Source organism: Carcharodon carcharias (genome assembly GCF_017639515.1).
Source record: "Carcharodon carcharias isolate sCarCar2 chromosome 27 unlocalized genomic scaffold, sCarCar2.pri SUPER_27_unloc_1, whole genome shotgun sequence".
NCBI lineage: Eukaryota > Metazoa > Chordata > Chondrichthyes > Lamniformes > Lamnidae > Carcharodon > Carcharodon carcharias.
In genome coordinates this window covers 1,066,336-1,082,855 of record NW_024470624.1, presented here as the reverse complement: position 1 = coordinate 1,082,855, position 16,520 = coordinate 1,066,336, and the positions used below count along the sequence as shown (strand labels likewise).

The 16,520-nt window shown below is 44.7% G+C and overlaps 1 protein-coding gene across 1 annotated transcript in view; it reads left to right on the top strand.

Annotated features, from left to right (window-relative positions):
* Positions 1–4,402: 4,402 nt before the first annotated feature.
* Positions 4,403–16,520, top strand: part of LOC121273587 (zinc finger protein 239-like) — a gene marked incomplete at its 3' end in the record, with an annotated part of 30,907 nt that continues 18,789 nt past the window's right edge. Inside the window, exons 1-2 of the mRNA XM_041180743.1 lie at positions 4,403–4,436; positions 7,668–7,906. Coding sequence (XP_041036677.1) covers positions 4,403–4,436; positions 7,668–7,906 — 273 coding nt within the window. The remainder of the gene's footprint in view (positions 4,437–7,667; positions 7,907–16,520) is intronic.

Below are 16,520 nucleotides of genomic sequence, written 5' to 3'. Positions count from 1 at the left end.
GCGCAGTGACCTCACCCTGACACAAAGGACATGTGGGTCGTCACTGAATTTGATTGTGACGCCCCCTTCGCAGTTTGATAACTTCAAGTGTAAACACTTCGACTGAAATGGAAACAGAAAGTGCTGGAGACACACAACGGGTATGGAATCACCTGTGAAGAGAGAAACGGAGTTAATGTTTCGAGTAGAACATGATTCTCTTTCAGTAAAGATGTAGACAGCTGGGTGACATATTGGGGAGAGCAATGAGTACTGAGGGAGGTCTTGTGGAGCAGTGGGTGGTGTCCCAGCCTCTGAGCCAGAAGCTTCCGGCAGGGTGTGGTTGGCTCAGTCGCCTGGATGGTGGGTGCGGATCAGATTGGTGCCAGCGTCACGGAGATCAATCCACTTTCAGGTTGGAGTAGATTTGGGACCTACCTCCTTGGTGCAGGTCATGATGACATGGGTCACATTGTGGAAGAAGGAAAGGGATTCACTTCCTCATCCAGCTCGATTACATATATGTGAGCTCACAATGGGGAGAGGCCGTTCACCTGCTCCGTATGTGGGAACGGAGTCGCTCGGTCAGCCAACGTGCTGGCCCTGCAGCGAGTTCAGACTGGCGAGAGGCTGATTAAATGTTCCGAGTGTGGGAACGGATTCACTTGCTCATTCCAGCTCCTGACACATGAGTGAGTCCATTGTTCACTCCAGGGCTGGTTTCTGCTGTTATTGCTGCTGCTAATCACATCCAGGACTAAACCATGTTCATTCTGACAGTTGGGGTTTGTTTCTGTTGGTGTTAGTAATCCCTGTAATTTGGTTGGAGTTGAATATTCTGGGTAAATGTCAAAGAAATCAGCTTTGTTTTGGGTACACAGTTTGTCGAGACCTTTATGTGAGAGAAGAAAAGTTGGTTTTAAGCAGAGTCTAAAAGGAGGAGAGAGAAGTGGAGGGGTTAAGGGAGGGAATTCCAGAGTTAAGGAACCTGGCAGCTGAAGACTAAATAGTGTCAGCCCTGGATGATGGGGGATTCGAACCTCTGGAGTGGGGATTGCACCCACGATCTTCAGACTTGGAGGCGAGAGTACGAGATTGACTGAGCCCTGGTGTTTGGGGAAGTGAAGCACGAGAGGAGCCGAAAGTTGAAGGGAAGCGTGAGAGGAGCCGGGAGTTGAAGCGTGAGAGCAGGAAGTGTCTCCAGCTGCAGCTCCTGGAAGCCCAGGTTTCTGAGCTGGAGTGACGGTTGGGGACACTGTGGAACATCCACGGGGTGGAGAGTATCATGGATAGAAGGTATAGAGAGATGGTCACACCGCAGGCTAAGAGTTCACAGGCAGGAAGGGAATGTGTGACCACAGGGCAGAGCAAGAGGAGTAGGCGGGCAATGCAGGAATCTCCTGTGATTATTCCCCTGCAAAACAGATAGACCGCTTTGGATTCTGTTGAAGGGAATGGCATCTCAGGGCTAAGCAGCAACAGCCAAATTCGTTACATCATGGTTGGCTCTGCTGCACAGGGGAGGAGTAAAAAGCGTGGGAATGCAATAGTTATAGGGGATTCAATTGTAAGGGGAATAGATAGGCGTTTCTGTGGCTGAAAATGAGACTCCAGGTTGATATGTTGCCTCCCTGGTGCTAGGGTCAAGGATGTCTCAGAGCGGCTACAGGACATTCTGAAGAGAGAGAGTGAACAGCCAGTGGTCGTGGTACACATTGCTACAAATGATATAGGTAAAAAAAGGGATGAGGTCCTAAAAGCAGAATAAAGGGAGTTAGGAAGTAAGTTGAAAAGTAGGACCTCAAAGGCAGTGATCTCAGGATTATTGCCAGTGCCACGTGCTAGTCAGAATAGAAATAGCAGCATATATTGGATGAATACATGACTGAAGAGATAGTGTGAGGGGGAAGGTTTCAGATTCCTAGGACATTGGGACCAGTTCTGGGGGAGTTGGCACGAGTACAAACTATCCGGGTTACACCTGGGCAGGACTGGGACTGATGTCCTAGTGGGAACATTTGCTAGAGTGGTTGGGGAGGGTTTAAACTAAAATGGCAGGGGGATGGGAACCTGTGCAAGGAGTCACAGGAAGGGGAATCAATGACATGAACAAAAGACAGAAAGGGGAGTTAGAAACGTGACAGGAAGAGAAATCAAGGGCAAGAATCAAACAGGGGCTCAGTGAAAAATACTGGGAACAGGACAAGTAAGGTTAAAAAGACAAGCCTTAAGGCTTTGTGCCTTAATGCAAGGAGCATTCGCAATAAAGTGGATGAATTAACCACACAAATAAATGCAAACAGGTATGATCGAGTCTGGATTATGGAGACATGGCTGCGGGGTGACCAGGGATGGGAACTGAACATCCAGGGGCATTCAGTATTTAGGAAGGACAGACAAAAAGGAAAAGCAGTGGAGTTGTATTGCTGGTTGATGAGGAAATTAACGAATAGTGAGGAAAGATATTAGATCCGATGATGTGGAATCGGTATGGGAAGAGCTGAGAAACACTAAGGAGCAAAAATCGCTAGTGGGGGTTGCAGATAGACCCCCAAACTGTAATAGTGATGTTGGGAATGGCATTAAACAGGAAATTGGAGATGCATGCAATAAAGGAACATCTGTAATTATGGGTGACTTTAATATGCATATAGATTAGGCAAATCAAATTGGTAACAATACCGTAGAGGAGGAACTCCTGGAGTGTATAAGGGATGGTTTTCTAGACCAATACGTTGAGGAACCAACGAGAGAACAGGTCACACTAGACTGGGTATTTTCTAATGAGAAAGGAATAATTGGCAATTTGGTGTGCGAGGCCCCTTGGGGATGAGCGACCATAATATGATAGAATTCTTCATCAAGATGGAGAGTGATATAGTTGATTCTGAGGCTAGGGTCCTGAATCTTAATAAAGGAAACTACAATGGTATGAGGAGCGAGTTGGCTATGATGGATTGGGAAATGTTACTTAAAGGGATAACAGTGGATAGGTAATGGCAAACATTCAAAGAGTGCATGGGTGAACAGCAACAATTGTTTATTCCTATCTGGTGCAAAAGTAATACAGGAAAGGTGGCCAAACCATGGCTTACAAGGGAAATTAGAGATAGTATTAGGTGCAAGTTAGAGGCATTCAAATTGGCCAGGAAAAGCAACTGGCCTGTGGATTGGGAGCAGTTTAGAATTCAGCAAAGGAGGACCAAGGGATTGATTAAGAAGGGGAAAATAGAGTACGAGAGTAAACTTGTGGGGAACATGAAAGCTGACTGTAAAAGTTTCTATTGGTATGTGAAGAGAAAAAGATTGTTGAAGACAAATGTAGGTCCCTTACAGTCTGAAACATGGGAATTTATAATGGGGGCAAAAAAATGGCTGAGACACTAAATACATACATTGGTTCTGTCCTCACAAAGGAGGACACAAATAACATACCAAAAATGTTGGGGAACACAGGGTTTAGTGAGAGGGAGGAAGTGAAAGAAATCAGTTTTAGTTGGGAAATGGTGTTGGGGAAATTGATGGGATTAAAGGCCACTAAATCCCTGATAATCTACATCCCAGAGTACTTAAGGAAGTGGCCCGAGAAATAGTGGATGCATTGGTGGTCATCTTCCGAGATTCTATAGACTCTGGAGCAGATTGGAGTGTAGCTAATGTAACCCCACTATTTAAAAATGGAGGTAGAGAGAAAACAGGGAATTATAGACAGTCAGCCTGATGTCGGTCATGGGGAAAATTCGAGAGTCTATTATAAAAGATTTAATAGCTGAGCATGTGGAAAACTGGCAGAATCAGACGGAGTCAGCATGGATTTATGAAAGGGAAATCATGCTTGAAAAATCTACTGAAAGTTTTTGAGAATGTAACTAGTAGAGTTGATGAAGGGGAGCCAGTGGATGTGGTTTATTTGGACTTTCAGAAGGCTTTCGACAATGTCCCACATAGGAGATTGGCGTGTAAAATTAAAGCACATGGGATTGAGGGTAGTGTACTGAGATGGATAGAAAACTGGTTGGCAGACAGGAAACAAAGAATAGGAATAAATGGGTCTTTTTCTGAATGGCAGGCAGTGATTAGTGGGGTACCACAGGGATCAGTGCTGGGACCCCAGTTATTCACAATATATATTAATGATTTAGATGAGTGAACTAAATGTAATGTCTACAAATTTGCAGATGACACAAAGCTGGGCAGGAGGATGAGCTTTGAGGAGGATGAAGAGATGCTTCAGTGTGATTTGGACAAGCTGAGTGAGTGGGCAAATGCATGACAGATGCAGTATTATGTGGATAAATGTGAGGTTATCCATTCTGGTAGCAAAAACAGGAAGGCAGATTATTATCTGAATGGCTATAAATTGAGAGAGGGGAATGTGCAACGTAACCTGGGTGTTCTCGTACACCAGCCGCTGAAGGTAAGCATGCAGATGCAGCAGGCGGTAAATAAGGCAAGTGGTAAGTTGGCCTTTATAGTCAGAGGATTTGAGTACAGGAACAGGGATGTCTTGCTGAAATTGTGCAGGGCCTTGGTGAGACCACACCTGGAATATTGTGTGCAGTTCTGGTCTCCTTGTCTGAAGAAGGATGTTTTTGCTATAGAGAGAGTGCAGTGAAGGTTTATCCGACTGATTCCTGGGATGGCGGGACTGACATATTAGGAGAGATTGAGGCAGTTAGGATTATATTTGCTGGAGTTCAGAAGAATGAGGGGGGATCTCTAGAAACCTACGAAATTCTAACAGGACTAGACAGGGTAAATGCAGGAAGGATGTTTCTGATGGTGGGGGAGTCTAGAACCAGGGGTCACAGTCTGAGGATATGAGGTAGACCATTTAGGACTGAGATGAGGAGAAATTTCTTCACCCAGAGAGTGGTGACCCTGTGGAATTCATTACCACAGAAAGTAGTTGAGGCCAAAACATTGTATGTTTTCAAGAAGGAGTTAGATATAACTCTTGGGGTGAAAGGGATCAAAGGGCCTGGGGAAAAAGAGGGAGCAGGTTATTGAGTTGGATGATCAGCCATGATCATAATGAATGGTGGAGTAGGCTCGAAGGGCCGAATGGCCTACTCCTGCTCCTAGTTTCTACGTTTGTATTTTTCTCAGGGTCTGTGTGTATGAAAAGCCCTTCATCTCAATGTCTGTGCATACGGAAACCTCTTTAGTTCATGGTCTATGTGTATTCAAACCCCTTTAGTTCAAGGTCTGTGTATATGTAACCCCTTTTAGTTCAAAGTCTGTGTGTACACAATCCTCTTTCAATCAGAGTCTGTGTGTACGCAAACTCCTTTCCATCAGAGTCTGTGAGTATTCAAACACCTTTAGCTCAGCACCACCTTGTTCACCCCGTCCTACTGCATTCTGGGCAGGTTTTAATTTGACCATTTCCTGATCTTCAGCCACTATCCTCTGATTCCCAGCTATTTCTATATTTATATGTGTGGCTGTTTGAGCAGTAAGATCCCGAACCTAAACTTGAGAGTGGTTTATACGTTCAAAACACCTCGATTCTACCTCAGTTAAAAAAAGCTGAAATGCCTCGTCTTTAAAAAGTATTTCATTAGTTGAGGGGGTGGAAGATGTTGTATGATACAAGTTCTTCACACACAATGTACAGCACAGAACTAGGCCATTCAGTGCATCTCATTTATACTGTACACAAAGCTCCTCCCACTTTACTTCATCAAGCCCCACCTTTCTTCCTCCTGAACATACCCAGCTTCCCATAAATGGATCTTTGTTACTCGTCTCAACCACTCTGAGTGGGAGCGAGTTCCACATTCTCACCACTCACTGGGTGAAGAAGTTTATTCTCTTAACTTTCTTCTTGTTCCTTTTAATTGTTGTCCAGTTTCTCAGCTCAATCTGCTGATCCTGGAATGGGGAAAAGTACAGAGAAAGGATCAGGAAACTGAGACTTCACATCACTTCTTTGAACACCAGAGCTCAGTCAGTCTCATACTCTCACCTCTGAGTCTGAAGGACGTGGGTTCAATCCCCACATGAGAGACTCGAGTCCCCCATGATCCAGGGCTAACACTCTTTCAGTCTTCAACTGCCAGGTTCCTTTAACTCTGGAATTCCATCCCTTAACCCCTCCACTTCTCTCTCTCCTCCTTTAAGTCTCTGCTTAAAACCTACCTTTACTTCTCTCAGTGACATCAGGGACTTGACAAACTGTGTGTCCAAAACAAAGCTGATTGATTTGACATTTATCCAGATTATTAATCTCCAGCCCAGTTACAGGGATTATTGACATCAGCAGAAACAGACCCCAACTGTCAGAATGAACATGGTTCAGTCCTGGATGCAATTAGCAGCAGCAATAACTGCAGAATCCTACACCTGCAGTAAAGCAGGGACTCACTGGTGTGACAGGAAACGGGAAGGGCACGTGAATCCCTTCCCACGCTTGGAACATTTAATCAGCCTCTTGCCAGTCTGAACTTGCCGGTAGGCCAGCAGTCTGGCTGACTGAATCAACCCATTCCCACATACAGAGCAGGTGAATGGTCTCTCCCCGGTGTGAGATCACACGTATGTAATACAGCTCACTGAGAGAGTGAATCCTTTTCCTCCTTGAGTGTTCTGCTCAAAGACAGGTCTGACCCACAGCCCTACGACCTCCACCATGGGCAGGTAGGGCAAGGAGGCAGATCCTGAATCCACCCCCAGCCATCAATCTGATATACACTCACCTTCCAGGTGACTGAGCCAACCAGGCCCCCAAGGAGTGGGAGTTGCCATGGCAACATACACTGTGACACACATGTTCAAGTCTGGAGCTATGGATAGTGAAGCTCGCGACGCCAATTTCTTTCCATTATGTGGCTGAGCAGGAATCTCTCCTTCTCTTACCGCCTGTCATTGGTGTGTGTTGGAAGGTTTTACAAGTTGTTACTAAACCTGTTTGACTGCATCGTGAAGACACTTTCCTTGGCCATCAAGTCATGGGCCAGGAGCTTCTGGCTCAGAGGCTGGGAAACTGCCCACTGCTCTACAAGACACCCTCCGTTACCTATTGCCCTCCCCAATATGTCACACAGGTGTCTATAACATAACAGAAAGAGAGTGATATTCTACTCAAAATGTTAACTCCATTTCTCTCTCCATACAATCAGTATCGTATTAAACACACTGGTCATGGTAACAAAGTGAGTATAATTGAAGTAAATGTGATAAAAATTTGAAATGGGCCAATTAAGGGCTTGGGAGAAAGTATACTGAGTGAGAACTGTCCACAAGTTGGACAGGGATAAGGAGAGAGCTGGAGAATCTTTTACATCCATGCTTGATCTGTAGCATGAAGCATATGTCCTTATGTACTAGTAACCTAGCACTCACGGCGCTCCTTCAGGAGAAGAAAATATGGTGTGGGTGTTACCCCAGGCAGGGCCAGAACTGAACTGGAAAATAACTGAGTGAAGGGTCAGAGAGAGAGTTCTCCTCCCCCTCAAGATGTGGACTGTAAGAATCCTGGGGGACCCCCTACTTTGGGTCTTCTTGCTAATTAGTGAACACGAAATAAAAACTATGGCTGTGCATTTATTTTTAATTTGATTGTTACACTTCTCCTGTTTTTATTCCTGTTGTGATTACTCTCTGGGTGAGGATGGTTGACAGGTGACAGGATGGGAAATTGTGGTTTGGGTCTTCGTTGACCAAATGTTTTATTGATTCGAAAGATGTAAAAGGGGCCAAACTTCAGCAGAAATCTGGTAGAGCTGAGAACAGACTTGCTATGTGGGAACAGGGAGATGAACAGCTCCCAGAGGACAGAGAAAACAAGAGTGCCTTAAATCCTAGACGACACCTGGGTATCAAGGCCACCATGTTTTCACTGCTTGGCATGGGAATGCCGACTCCCTGTACCAGGGAGAGCGTGGGAATCCAATTGTTTGAGAGTTTGATGTGGCTTGGGCAGGTACAGATGGTTCAATGACAGGTTTTGTAATTGGTCCATTCAAATGTTAGCTCAGCAATGATTGGGTAAAATCAGTCTCCATAGACTTTGTGATGTAAAAAAGTATCAGAAGGGATTCCCCGAGCACTGAGATTTGTAGAGGTTTTACATATTGCATTGACTGGTGCCATGGCATCTGGGGCAGACCAGGGAGCATTTACGTGGAGATGGTGCTTCTATCCAGAGTGTAATGGTAATGCTGCTGCACTTTGATACTACTGCTCAGACATGAGCATGTGTCAGGTCTTATTTATACTGAACAAAATCTAACCACTGTCACCAATAAGGGTTATCACTGTGAATCATTTCAGAGTTGGGAAAAGGGGATAAAGGGTTAATTGACTCCCTGAACCTCATTTTCTAACATCGCTGAGTCAAAAGTAAAATCTCATCACCCCCTCTGGCTCCTTTGCCAATTACCTTAGAGGGACTCACTTTCTGTTAAAGAGCCTGTCAATCCCCCTCACCCACTTTCCCTAGAGTGCAGAAGTCTAATCATGAAAAGTCCAGAAAAATTAAATAATTATCCTACCAAAAGCTTTTTCATGAAATGAACATGGTTAAAAAAAATCACTTGACGATTGAAGACAACCTGAGTAAAAGGATGTGCACAATGTTCTGGACCCAAATGGTTTCTCTACGGCTCGTCTGTATCCTGTTCCCGTGACTCACCACTTTGGGCACAGGGGCACTGAACCCCATGGGTCGGGTCACTATCAGCCCTGGTCAGCCCCCTCCTGTGTCCAGATTGGTTGGAGGCCCATTTCCCAGTCAGTCCTCCAGTACCTTCCTGTCTCTCTATTAGTGCAATGCCCATGGCAGTTTCCCAACTGGGGTACAGGCCCCGTTATTCACAGCTAGATTCAGCCCTCAGCTCCATCACCTGGCTGTCATTGACACAAGCAACAGAGAGACAGAAAGGTGCTGGAGGCTCAGATGGGAAGTGGAAATTTGTGGCTCGAAACCAACACTGATATTTGTCAGTCAAATACCTGTCATTTATACAGGGGATTTAAATATTAGCTTTAGGCACTGGAGGCAAAGGGTGGGGCTTTTAAAGGGTAACTTTCCCTTTCTAACTAATGTCTATGGTGTCAGCCGTGGCTCAGGGATCCCATTCTCACCTCTGAATCAGGGACCTAAGGACAAAAATCGAACATCCAAAGTTAAGCTCTGAGGGAGTGCTGCACTGTCGGAGCTGCTGCCTTTTGGATGAGATGCTAACCCAAGGGCCCTGTCTGCTCCTTTAGATGGACTGAGAAATTTCCATGGCCATTAATTTGAAGAGAAGGGGAGTTGTCCCTGGTGTCCTGGCCAATATTTATCAATCAACATCGCTAAAAACATATCATCTGCTTATGATCACATTGCTGATCGTGGGATCTCGCTGTGTGTAAATTGACTGTCGCGTTTCCTTATTACAACAGTAACTACACTTCGAAAGTACTTCATTGGCGGTGAAGCACTTTGGGACGTCCTGTGGTTGTGAAAGGTGCTACAGAAATGCACATTTTTAAATTTAAGATTGATGTCACCTGATCTTGTTACCTGTAACTTAATTGATTTCACCCATGCCCAACTTGCCATTTAATAAATTCACTTTGCTTCAGACAAGACTTTAACCAATTAAGGCAAAGGCAGAATTCTCTGGATAGTAAATTTTAAAAGAAGTTTATTGAAAGAAAAATGTTTACTTAACAACTTTAAGACATTGACTTTTACAACTTCATGTGGGCGATCTGTCTGTAGAAGGGTAACCCTCTCTGGCTCCTTCTTTGACAGTAATTCTTGTGGAATTTGCCCTCGGGAGTCTGGCTCCTTCTTTGACAGTAATTTCCTTGGAACTCGGTCTTGGGAGTCTTCAGTACTTGGCTAGTAAGGGAGACCTTCAGAAACTCTACTTTTATCCCCAAAGTGACCATTACCTCTCGTCAGAGTTGGGCCTGTTGTAACATGACAATTGGTCAATTTGGTTACTAGATTAATTTAATTGGATCCCCAATTAGTTTCACCACCTTCTCTCATTATCTTAGACAGGAACACAATAGAACTGTTTGATACTATCCCTTTATCTGATCCTATATCATCCCTTATTCAGACAGTTTCAAATGTTGAGGCTAATCAGAGCTAGAAGGTCTCTCTTGCTGGTACATTTATCTTCATTGCACATTCTTTACATATGCAGCAATTAAGCTTTTACATTTTTACAGCAAATAAAGCTCAGTCTTTTACCATAACTACTGACTCATTATTGATTCATTAACTGTAACTCAATTAAGGCTCACTACTTATTTAATCCTTTGTTACTGTTTGTTAATTAAACAGTAAGTGCGGAAAAAAGAGATGTCGAAGTTTTTCATCTTGCACTCACCAGAACATTCGCAAGAATACAAAATGTAAAGGGAACACCAATTTATACTTCATGAGAGGAGAGCACTGATTGGTTGGCAAATGGGCTCTAATTGGTGGATGCATTGCCATGGAGAATGCACCATTTGACTGATGACTTGTGTCATTCTCATAAAACCGCACTCCAGCCTCGAGACTCAATGGAACAGAGACAAATGCATTTATTTCAGATCTACCTGTAGTGGTAGGAAAAACACAATTTACTATCCAGGATAAAGTAAATGTACTTCATCAGCTTTTGTGGATCATTTCAGTGGAAATATGCACTTCCAGGCTCAAAGAGCATCAGCCCACTGGAAGCAAAGTTATGAGATCGGCAAGTCCAGCAGAAAGAAACCCTCCGACCCTCCCACTTCACCAACTGTCAGAATGAACATGGTTCAGTCCTGGGTGTGATTAACAGCAGCAATACAGCAGAATCCAACACCTGTAATCACTTGTGAACTCGCTGGAGTGTCAGCAGATGTGGTGACTGAGAGAATCTGTTCCCACACTCAGAGCAAGTGAATGGCTTCTCCCCAGTGTGAGCTCACTGGTGTTTCTGCAGGCTCAAGAACTCACTGAATCCCTTCCCACACTCAGGGCAGGTGAACGGCCTCTCTCCACTGTGAGCTCGCTGGTGTCTCAGCAGGTTGGATAAGTGTTTGAATCGCTTTCCACACAAAGAGCAGATGAGTGGCCTCTCCTCAGCGTGAACTTGCTGGTCCATCACCAAGTTGCAAGCCTGAGTGATTCCCTTCCCCCACACAGAGCAGGCAAATGGCCTCTCCCCCGTGTGAACTCGCTGGTTTGTCAGCAGGTGGGATGTATGACTGAATCCCCTGCCACACTCCAAGCAGGTGAACAGCCTCTCCTTGGTGTGAACTCGCTGCTCTATCAACAGGTGGGATGAATCTCTGAATCCCTTCCCACACTCGGAGCAGGTGAACGGCCTGTCCCCAGTGTGAACATGCTGGTGTTTCCGAAGGGTGGATGAATCAGTGAATCCCTTCCCACACATGGAGCAAGTGTGAATGCGTCATTGAGTTTCCAGCACAGACGGGAACCGGAAACTCTTCCAACAGTCCCCACATTTCCACAGCTTCTCCATGATACAGGTGTCCTTGTGACTCTCCAGGTTTGATGATCAGTTGAAGCCTCGTCCTCACACAGAACACGTACACAGCCTCACCCTGCTGTGAATTGGGTGATATGTTTTCAGACTGTGTAACTGGTTAAAGCTCTTTCCACACTCATTTCACTGGAACACTCAGTCAGCTGCGTGTGTATTGGTGTTTACCCAGTCACACTTATGATGAAAACATTTTGAAGCAACTGTACAGACAAACATTTCTCCTTCCGGATTCACCAGCTGATGATAATCAGGTCCCGATGAATTGGATGACTTTAACAGATCTTGACACAATGTTTGGTTTGAGATTTCAGGCTGAAAATCCTCCCCTTCTAATATACTGTAAAAAGTGTTTACAAAAATCATCTGTCAGGACAGGATAGAAATTCAGATCAAACAATTCTAGTTTCTATGGAACATTCATCCCTCACTTGTTCCCAACATCTTTAAATCTCCATCCCACACACTCTCCCTCCATTCTCACTCAGCTGTATCAACATCCTCCCAATTGTCCTGAAGGGGCTGATTTATGCTGATCGACAGATGCAAATTCATTGCTTCCTGTTCATGATGTGAAAATTGTCATATAAGCATATTTCCTGATCAGAGATATTGGGAAAATCTGAAGAAGATTTTTTTTTAGGCAGTGATTTTTCATGATCAGGAACTTGTGAGGGTGGTGGAAGTGGAGGCGATTCATGATTTTAAATTGAAATTGGATGGGCACTTGAAGGAAATAAACTTGCGGGGGATGGGGGATATAGAGGGGGGGATGGGACTGACGAGGTTGCTCTACAGAGAGTCAACATGGGCTCGAATTGCTAAGTGAGCTCCTTCTGTGCTGTAATGACTCTATCTCTGTTACTAAAGAACCATAAATAACATACATTAGACATATCTCTGTCCAATATTAATTTACTGTGTCCTTAAATGTCAGACATCTCCTGGGGAAACCACCCCTTTAATTGTGAACATGAGGAAAGAGGCCATCCTTTTAGCCAGACAAATAAATGTGTCAAGCTGAGGGAGCAAAGGATGTCAATGTCTTTAAGAGAGAGAAAGACCCGGGCCAATCTTTCCAGAGTCTGCACCCTCCCTGGATTCACTTCCTTTCCCTTCAGTTCCTGCAAGTCAACAATTTCCCCCCAGAATGAGAAAAGAAAGTGCTTTACTCACAAATGTTGGACACAGGAGGAAGTTTTAGTTTGTGTGAAGCTCAATCTTCATTCACACAAAGCCCGCGCTCTGATTGCTGGAGGACCAGAGTTCTTCCGGTTCTCCAGACTTCCTATTGGTCAATTCCCCACCTGAAGGCTACAAGAGGTGGAACCCCACGTGGGAAAGATTTCGCCAGCCAGCCGCGCTGAGCTGTTGTCCAATGGGAAAGGCTTGAAGACGGGACAGACAATGGTCCCACAGTCAATCAGAGCGCAGGCTTTGTGGTCATCTCACCACAGCACATGCGCGTTCATGCCAAAATCCGGCTGGATCCAGTCCATCGTCTCCCTAGCACATGCGCAGCTTCCCCTCTTCCTCGATCATGCGCAGTCCCGTGTCGCCCGCCCGCGCGGCGGATAGAGCGGTTTCTCCAGCGCAATGTATTATGGGAGCTTCGGTTGCCATTACTCATCCGGAGCCCAATTTCCAAACTCATGGGACTGAAGTGGAAAGTGAGGGTGGGTGGGGGGTTGTGTGCAGTGACCCCACCCTGACACAAATGTGGATTGTCACTGGATTTAACTGTGACACCACCCTTGCAAAACAGTTTGTTAACTTACGGTGTAAAAATTTAGACACTTGGATGACATATTGGGGAGGGCAAAAGGTGAGTGTGAAACTGAACCCGAAAGTCAGTAGCTTCAGGGGAGGATAACTTGGGGGAAAAGCTGAAGGAGAATCATTGGATAAGTTACTGTTACAATCAATAAGAATGTGGAATAAGATTGCAGGGGACAGAGATTTATAGATTAAGTTTCATGAGAACTAGAATAGTCAGTTCCCAATGTCTATCCTGCACTGATAGGGTTGATGTCATCAAGTCATCACTATTGCATCCATTCATAACCTTCAATTCCTCTAACAGGTCTGCCCTCAGCCTTCTCTTTTCTTGAGAAAATATTCCCAGCCTGTTCAATCTATCGTATAACTGAAACACTCTCAGTTCTGGTATCATCCTTGTGAATCTTTCTTGCACAGGTGCCTAATTACTAGATTCCAAATTGAACCCCTAAATTTCAAATCGGCCCTCTCAAATGCTTTAATTTGAAATACACTTAACCATCAGGCAAGACCAGACTCTGAAATAACAAATAATATCAATGTTTATTTGAAAGAAAAAGGTATACTCATGAAATACACAAGTGACTTTCCCCACCTCAATTGGGTGCCCACCCCAGGTCGGAGTGTGAATCTTCCTCAGGTTCCTGAACCAACAGCGATTTCCCACAATCCTGCCCCAGGGGTCACTCAGTACGTCCACAGCTAGAGTCCAACTCGCAAGGCCAAGATGGTTCTTAAAAGCAAATTTTAACCCTTGAATTAACAACACCTCATCTGAAATCAGGTCTGTCCACATTAGACAATTGGTCATTGTTGTTACTGGGTTAATTTGCTTGTATTTAACCATTTCTGTACATTGTTCCATGGAGCAGAACAATGGGACTGTTCTTTCTTTTATCTGAGTTTCGACAAGCCTCCATTCATTCTCTTACAGGTGCACGAGATGGCCAAGGACAGTAGTGGAGTGATCTCTGTTGCCACGGACAGTGTTTACAGCAGCAAATTAATATTTTAAACTTCAAGCATTAGAATCCTGTCAAGTCTTAACAACTACTTGATTAATTACTTATTCGTCAATTATACATTGAGTCTCACTGCTTATTTCAGTATGTTTCTGGCTTGTTAGTAATTCCACAGTAACTCTTGATTAATTACATGTAAAGGATGATAAAGAATACATGGCTTTTTTAGCCCAGTGTTAGTACAAAATGACATCTTGACCCTGTTAGCTTAATACAGTGAATATCGTGTAAAATCTCCCTAAGAATGGTTGAGTTAAACTACAAACTACAGTCCAGATCAGCTTACACCTCTCTCTCCCTTTTACAATTATAGGCACCCAGAACTGTTCACACTATTCCAAGTGTGGTCTAACCAAGGCTCGATACAAGTTTAACATAATCTCTCTGCTTTTCAATGCTATTTCTCTAGAAATGAGCCCCATATACGGGCCCCATAATTCAGGAAGGATGTCAAGGCCTTGGAAAGGGTGCAGGGATTTAGTATGGGGGCAGGAATGAGGAACTTCAGTGATGCGAACACACTGGAGAGGCCGCGGTTGTTCTCCTTGGAGCAGTAAAGGCTAAGAGGAGATTTGATAGAGGTGATCAAGATTATGAACAGTTTACATCGAGTAAATAAAGAGAAACTGTTTCCACTGACAAAATGGTTGTTAACCAGAGGACACAGATTGAAGGTGATTGACATAAAAGCCAGAGGGGAAATGAGGAAGATAAATCTTTACAGAGTGAGGTGTGATCCGGAATGCACTGTCCGAAAGGCTGGTGGAAGCAGATTCAACAAAGGGAATTGAATAAATACTTGAAAGGGACTAGTCCTGGGGCCTGATATTTATCCCTGAATCAATATCAGTACAAACAATGACATGGTCATCATCACATTGCCAACTGTGGGATCTTGCTGTGCACAAATTGGCTGCCACATTTCCTGCAGTGACTACACTTCAGAAAGAGCTTCATTGGCAGTGAAATGCATTGGGATGCCCTGAGTTGATGAAAGGCGCTATAGAAATGCAGGTTTCATTTTAAACTGACACGGTCCTATCTTTACAGACAGATCATTCAGTAGGAGCATGAGCCAGCACGAGTCAGCTGACAGGTGGGGGCAGGAACCTACCAGTGTGGACTGAGGCTGCTTCCCTTCAGAGGCCACTGAATCCATTGTGGGAAGTGGCCATTTAAAGAGGGTGCCTTGACTTGCTGGTCTGAGAATCCAGTCCTTTTCCCCCTGTGTAATGCTGGTCGAGAAAAGACATCGGGGCTGCTCAATGTGCTGAAAGTGATTTATTTTGTTCTTTTTGTCTAACAGTAAAATGGAAGGGGACTAGTTTGCAGGGTTCATTGGGAAAGGACAGGATAAGGGGACTAATTGAGTCACTCTTTCAAAGAGCCAGCACAGGCACGATGGACTGAATAGCCTCCTTCTGTGCTGTGAGATTTTGTGACCACAGATAAATAAATGTGTGTCTGTAATATGTACAGTGATGTCAATAATGTCTGGAATTCCCTTTTTTAAGTTTCAGAATTTTATCCCTTTTCTTCCAGTGTCGGAATAAAAAGAAAGCTGCATTTATATAGCGCCTTTCACCACCTCAGGGTGTCTCAATGCGTTTCACTTCGATGAAGATCTTTCTGAAGCTTAGTCACTGTCAGAAACTAGCAGCTAATCTGTGCATAGCAAGATCCCACAGACAGCAATGTGATGATGACCAGATCATCTGTTTTTACTGATGTTGGTTAAGGGATAAATATCGGGCCCCAGGATACCAGGGGTGAACTCCTCTCCTCCTGCTCTCCTTACAATTGTGACCATTCAGTCTTGTACATCCACCTGAGAGGGCAGTCAGGGCCCTCGGGTTAATGTCTCACTTGAAAGATGGTCCCTCTGACAGGACGGTTCTCCCTCAGTACTGGCACGGGGAATGTGGGCCCTGGATTATGGGGGCTCGAGTCTCTGGAGTGGGGATTCGAACCCCCCAGCTCCTGACTCAGAGGCAAGAGTGCTACCCACCGTCATGCTGTGTTGAATAGAATCAGTGAGCTGGTGTTCTAGAATCATGGAATGGTTCCAACACTGAAGGAGGCCATTCAGCCCATTGTGTCTGTGCCAGCTCTCTGCAGGAGCAACTCACCCAGAGCCACTCCCCCACCTTTTCCCCATAACCCTGTCAATTTCTGCTCTTCAGATAATGATCCAATTCTCTGCTGAAAGCCATGAGTGATTCTGCCTCCGCCAGCTCCTCAGACACTGTATTCC